The sequence below is a fragment of the Phocoena phocoena genome, chromosome 8 (assembly GCF_963924675.1).
Source record: "Phocoena phocoena chromosome 8, mPhoPho1.1, whole genome shotgun sequence".
Lineage (NCBI taxonomy): Eukaryota > Metazoa > Chordata > Mammalia > Artiodactyla > Phocoenidae > Phocoena > Phocoena phocoena.
The window spans coordinates 61,812,422-61,818,848 of record NC_089226.1 but is presented as its reverse complement, the minus strand read 5'-3'; the positions used below and the strand labels follow the sequence as shown (position 1 = coordinate 61,818,848).

Below are 6,427 nucleotides of genomic sequence, written 5' to 3'. Positions count from 1 at the left end.
TGGATTTCCTTCCATCCATCCACCCACCATAGAACAGCCAGAGTGATCTTTGAAAAAGCTCATTTCCCAACTAATACTAATAGATTCCTTCTTTTAAAAAATACAAGCTCATTCTCATGAAAAGGCTCTAGTGATCTGCCCCTTTCTATACCTTTCCATCCTTTTGGCTTACTCTGACCCTCACAGTGCTCCAGCTATATGTTCTGTTCCTTGAACACCCCAAGGTTGTTCCTGCCTCAGCACCTTTGCATCTGCTGAGGGCTCTACCTGAAACCCTCCTAGATCTTCGAATAGCTCTTTCAAATATTCATCAGGCCTTCCCTGACCACCCAAACTAGATTAACTGCTCCCCTCTAGTCACTCTCTAACACATCAGCCTGCTTTGTTTTTTTTTATAGCACTTAAAAGTCATCAAATTTAACTCATTTATATGTTGGCCTTTTATTATCTGTCTCCCGGCATTAGAACAACCTCATCAGTGCCTGGAAGAGCACCTCGTTCAGAGGAGTGCTCATAACTAATCGTTGAATGAACATATGACCTTGTGTCTTATTTCGCTTGTGTGTGTGTGTGTGCACGACTCACTCAGGATCCATTCTGGGGGAGGGGATGACCAGTAGGGCAGGATTGGGGCATTCCCAATAATACTGCTAACTGCCAGAAGAAATTCTCTTGAGTTCTAATGTTCTCCCTTTAAAAATATCGCTTGTGGGTTTAGCACAAGAGCTGAGAGCACAGTCGAGAGCTGGGTAGGGATTCCCAGTCCTGTGTGTTAGCCATCCTGAGATCTGCCTAGCCCCTTGGATACAGGACTAACCCCAGGCCCATCTCCCCCACAGTGTACGCACACTCCCCTCTCCCCATCGCCAGGCACACACCCTCTTCTGCCCTCACTGTGAACAGACCACCCCTCTCAGTTGTGTACACTGTGCTTTCCGCTCTGTGTGTCACATTTTCAGTGGGCACACACCTGCATTCCTTATTCAGTCTCAGAAATCTTTCATCAGGGCACTCCAGCTTTATTCTGGCTGAGGGCTCAGGGCAGAGGTGGGCTGCACACGTGGACTCTCCGTTGGGCACAGGTGGCGGGGCTGAGCTTCGTGGGCAGGGGCAGGTGCATCAGGATCTTCCTGCTGTGTAGCCTAGCGGTGCCGAGGGGCCCTTCCAAGTACACGGGACAGGAATACACGGCCAGGCCGGCTGGGGGTGGCACGTCATTGGCCCGCGGGGCCTGGGCGCTGACTCTGACCAGAGGCAGAGGGCTGGGCTGACTGGAAGAACTGTCCTGCAAGGCCCCTGCGAGCGGGTCCCATTCGGCGTTCCGGAGCTGTAGCCCAGTCAGCAGCAGCCCCACCTCTGGAACCCTGGGGTTTGGGCCGTTCACCACCTGGGGGCGCCAGAAACTGGTCAGGCAAGGCTGAGAAGCTGGGGCGTCGTGGTGGAGTGGGATTAGAGAAGCAGATGGGGCCAGAGGGAGTAAAAGCAAGAAGAGGCAAGGTGGGGTAACTAAGAGGTGTAATCAGGGACTTCAAGGGGCGGAATTGGAAACGAAGGGGCAGCACGAGGATACCTGGAGGTGCAGAGGGCTGTTTAGCTCCTGACGTCTATGGGGGAGCTGACCGGAGCTGGAGCCTTGGCAACCAGGGAAATTCGTCAGGTCAGCCCCAGCAAAGGCAGCCTCCCAACGCAGTGACAGCAGCAGGCGGCGCGGGTGGCAAAAGGCTGACAGGTGAAAGATGCGCTCTCGTACTTGGGTTCCCACACCCAGGTAGCGAACCAACAGCTGCCCACGGCGCGATAGCTGTCGCAGCCAGTGCCAGGGCGGCTGAGGCCCGGCAGGCGCGTGGGGTCGCCAGGGCGAGGGTAGGCGGCCAGTCCAGAGAGCGTGAGCCACCGCGGCACAGCGCCGGGAGGCACACGGGGGCGCGCCCTTCAGCTGCTGCAACAGGCAATCAAGGTCCCGTTGCAGCGCGCCCACCAGCTGGTTCAGTTCCAGCACCTCCGTCTTGAGGAAGCCCTCCAGAGGCCGCGGCGCACTCAGCCCCAGCTCCCCCCACCCCGCGCCAGACTCAGCTTGGCGAGTGGTCTCGGTCAGCAGAGCCTGCAATGACTCCAGCTTCCGCTTGGCTTGCACCAGGCGTTGCCGCAGCCGCCTTTCGGCGCGCCGGGAGCCTCCGCTGGCCTCCGGAACCCAAGTGGGCGAACACCGCTGCAGCGCGCTCAGGACAGCGCGACTCTGGCGTCGCAGCAGCCAGGTCTGGGGGCCAGCACTCAGTCCGCAGATCCGGGGTTCAGGTGGTGTGGGCAGTAGGTGCATCTGGGCCTTGCACTCTTCCATAGCATCCGACTCCCCTAGTTCTTGGGGGTGGAGGTGAGTGAGGGGTGAGAGATAAGACTGTCTCTTCCCACCCCAGACCCAAGGGAGTAGGCCTTTCTCTGACACTTTAAACCATCATCATCCCATAACTGTGAATATTGCCCCCTTCTACACCTTTATTGGTACCTCTGTTACATTCCCTTGAGCAAGGTGGTATTACTGTGCTGTTCCCCACCTCAACGCAGATACCTGACTGGAGCTTACCCGGGCTGGGCATCAGAGTGGCCAGCAGATACTGGGGTGTGTGTGGTTGGGCCCGGTTCCCGCTGCTGGAGCTCAGGCAGGCTTGCGTGAGGCTATTCAGGACCTCCCTGTCCTTCTCGTCTCCCACAGGACCCCCATAGAAAACTGAAGCTGAGGACGAGGTCAGAGCCCCTCAGTTACAGCCTCTCCAGTTTCCACCACCTCCCAAACCAAAGTTGTAGATTATGTCCCCATCTCAGTGCTCCCCTCCCTACCCGTCTCTGGGCTCTCCTGGGGGCTGGTGACTGCATGGGGGACAGGAGGAGTCTTACCAGCCAGCTCCTGCATGGCAGCACTGGGATTGCTCAGGCTGGCCCACAGGTGGTCTTGGATCTGCAGGACCCGGGTCAGCGTCACTTGACTCCTGGGGGTGGAGAGCAGGAAGTAGGGTTTCAAAACCATCTATATGCTGAGGACTTTCACATCTTTCTCTCCAGCCCAAACCTCCCTTCTGAGCTCCAGACCCACGAGGGCTCACTAGTCATCGCCACTTGGCACCACAAATACGACTTCCCTTCAACTGAAATCATCATTTCCTCCCCCACCACCCACCCAGTTGTCCAAGGCAGAAATCTGAGAACCTTCCTTGACTCTTCCCTCTTCCTCACCCCATATTTACTCTCTCCCCACTGTGACTACCCTAGTCCCTACCACCTCGTTCCTCAAGCCTGCCAGAACCGCCCAAAAGTATTATGCTTGCCTCCAGCCCTGCCCCATCCGGTCCATTCTCCACGCTGCAGCCAGCGTGATCTTTCCAACAGACAGATGGGATCATGTGTCTTCTACTTAAAACCCTTCAGTGGCTTCCCACTGTCCTCAGGATCCAATCAGGTCCCTTGTGATGGTCTTAAAGGCCCTTTACCACAAGCCTCACCTCTCCCCACTCAAGCCCCAGCATGTCCACCTCAGCCACACTGAAGTCCTCTCTCCTGCTGAGCTTAGTTCCTTCTGCTCAGAAAGGCCTCATCTCCACCTGACCTGCCTCTGCTGTCAGGACTCAGTTCAAAGTGAGACCCCTACGTCCTCGGAGAAGCCTTCCTTGACTTCCCCCTGCCCTCACATTTTGGAGCTCCCCAGAGATGAATCCCAGCATGTGAAAAATATTCAGTGTTTGCTGAGTGACTGACAGAGTAGGATGGGCGGGGTCCCTCACCAGCACCCCCTGTGAGCTTGCAGCTTCATTCCATAGAGCTGCCGGTATAGCAGGAGGCCATGTAGGAGGAGCAGAGGCAGCACCCTGGTTGGGGATTGCACACAGAGTCCTTGCTGGACTAGCTCCACACTGTCGACCAAGACACGGGACAGCTCCAGGGACTGGTCCCAGAAGATAGGCATGGAGCGCTGAGTCAGCACGGCTGGGGAGGAAGGAAAGTGCTAGTCAGCACAATACAGTTACCTCCCCGCTCCAACCTGAGAGCCTGTGGGCGGAAGTTCCTCACCTGGTAAGGAAGCAGTAGCCTCTGCAGACACAATAAGCCAAAGACGGAAATCTCTGTGGACAGTGGCCGCGTTCTCTCTTGCTTGTTGAGCAGAAAGCAGTTCTAACTCCAGGTCGGAGACCACTAGGGGTCAGACGTGGGGCTGAGATCAGTCGCTGGGTAAAGGGTCAGACATAAGCCTAGAGACAGACTTGAGGCTAGGGGGTTAGGAGTCAGATACAAAGGTGATTAGGGGATCAGCCATGAGATCTGAGTTCAAGCTCAGGCCCAAGCGTAGGATAGGGTCCTAGAAGCCATCTCTAGGCAGCAAACCCACCCTTGGCTCTGGCCAACAGCCCCAGCAAGGGCTGTAGCAGCTCTTTTGGCCAGTGAGGCATCAGATGACAGTTCTCCAGCACCAGCCAGTGCCCGCTGTGCATAGCCTTGTGGAGAATGCCGACCACAACCGAGACCGGGTCCCAGGCTTCAGAGCCCAGAGCTATCACCTTCAGATGCTTCTGCCCCTGAGGACCAACAGCAGAATGGCAGGGTAACTCAAAGGGATCCCAGGGTGACCCAAGGGACCCAGAGTAATGCCACAGATGACCTGAAAAGTCCCTGAGTAATCCAGAAAGATCCATGAGAATGCTGGGAGGGGAGACCCACACCCCATCCCAGCCCTAAGAGCCCGGTGGCTCTGTGGCCAAGAGGCTAGGCTCAAACCTGCTCGTGTTTGGCAGCCAGTTTCTGGATGAAGGTCAGGGGGTGCACGGTGGCGGTGGGGTGACCAGGTGGTGGCAACAAAATCAGCGTGGGCTGAGTAGCCTGACTGTGTTCAAAGGGTATGGTGGGAGCACACAGGTTTTCATCCAGGGGCCGGCCCAGGAGGCTGGTGGTGAAGGTTGCCAGGGCACTGGCCAGGCACTCAGGTCGCAGCACACGCCACAGGATCAGCTTCTGGAGGAGGCTGAACGGGTCAGTCCCAGGCCCCGGTGCAGGACCCAGCACTGTGGATGACAGTGACAAGTAAGCCTGCCAAGCACTGGAGTGGCCTGCGAGGGATGCACACAGCCCAGCATATGGGGGCAGTACCTCTAACATCTCACATTCGTGCCAGGCTCTCAGCCCTAGCCAGGCCGGTCGAGGCACACCTGGGACTGGTTTTCTGTAGCCTGTGCTGGGAGAGGCTGCCAGTCCAGGCCAGAGGGCCAGCCTCTCGAGCTCTGGTGCCTTCCTTGCCACTTGCAGCAGAGCCAGAGCACCCAAGGCACCCACCAAGGGTACTTGGGTTAGGCCCACTGTAGCAACAGTGCTGCCCAGTAGCTGGCGGGTCAGCTGTCTTTTTAACTGCAGCAGATGGCGGGGTAGTTCTTCCTGCTGCTGAATCTCACCTTTCATGCTGTTCAGAGCCCGCTTGGTGGCTGCCAGACAATTCTCTGGACTCATACGGAAAAGCGGTAGCAGGTTCCGCAGTGAGCTAAGAGCCTTTATAATGGCCATTCCATGCCAGACCACATGCCGATACGGTGCCCACAATGCCACCTCCTGCATCCTCAGCTCTTCTAACTCCTCGAAATGGGCGCGCAGCCGACACAGCTCTGCCTGGGCCCTCACCATGTCTCGCAGGAACTTGGCTGGTTTCTGACGCCTTGGGTTCTGGAGCAGCAGCATCGTCAGCAGCCGCTCCTGCAAACAGTCCCTTGTTACGCGGATCCGGCCCTTTCCCACGTAGCTCCCGATCAGCAGCACTCATCTCCACCCCCGTACCTGGGCCGCTGCAAAGCTCATCCCAACCCACAGACTGGACCCCCCAAGTACCTCAGCAGCCTCCACAGCTTCCCAGGCGTCCAGGAATCTGATCCTCAGGTCCTGCCAGTGGCTCTCAAGCTCAGGACGCTCTGTGCACAAGATTTCACGCAGCATCTGTTCTTCTAGGATTTCCATGTTCATGCCCAGGTCCAGCACATTCAGCCCTTTCAGCAATTCACAGCCTAGCACTTGGAATCACATGGGAGATGCTTAACCTCTTCCCCGTGGCAGAGCCAGGGGTGAGAGGCACAGGGAGTGTGGCTCCCTGCTACGGTCCTGAGCCCGCTCTGGGCCAGACTGAGTGAAGCTCAGGCCCTGGTGTTCCCACAAAGCTGTGCTGGCGACTTACCCACTGGGCCTCACCTTTTTCCAAAGAACTGAGGGGAAGGGTAGTGCTCAGATAGAGACAGAAGCCAGGCTGCAACTTGGGTGGGCACAGCTGTTCCCGCTGCAGTAGCCATTGCAGTTCTGGGCACTCTAGGCCCATCTCCATGTTGGTCAGTAGCACCGGCAGGCCTGCGAGGGGGAGGCAAGGACACCCTACCCACCATGCCAGCACCTGGGCACCCCCATGCACAAA

The 6,427-nt window shown here is 57.2% G+C and overlaps 1 protein-coding gene across 1 annotated transcript in view; it reads right to left on the bottom strand.

Annotated features, from left to right (window-relative positions):
• Positions 1-1,036: 1,036 nt before the first annotated feature.
• DNHD1 (dynein heavy chain domain 1) overlaps positions 1,037-6,427 on the bottom strand; it is a 66,623-nt gene continuing 61,232 nt past the window's right edge. The window contains 10 exon segments of the mRNA XM_065882398.1: positions 1,037-1,387; positions 1,571-2,358; positions 2,582-2,731; positions 2,893-2,984; positions 3,774-3,975; positions 4,060-4,182; positions 4,376-4,562; positions 4,762-5,724; positions 5,857-6,035; positions 6,211-6,363. Of these exon segments, the coding sequence (XP_065738470.1) occupies positions 1,037-1,387; positions 1,571-2,358; positions 2,582-2,731; positions 2,893-2,984; positions 3,774-3,975; positions 4,060-4,182; positions 4,376-4,562; positions 4,762-5,724; positions 5,857-6,035; positions 6,211-6,363 (3,188 nt within the window).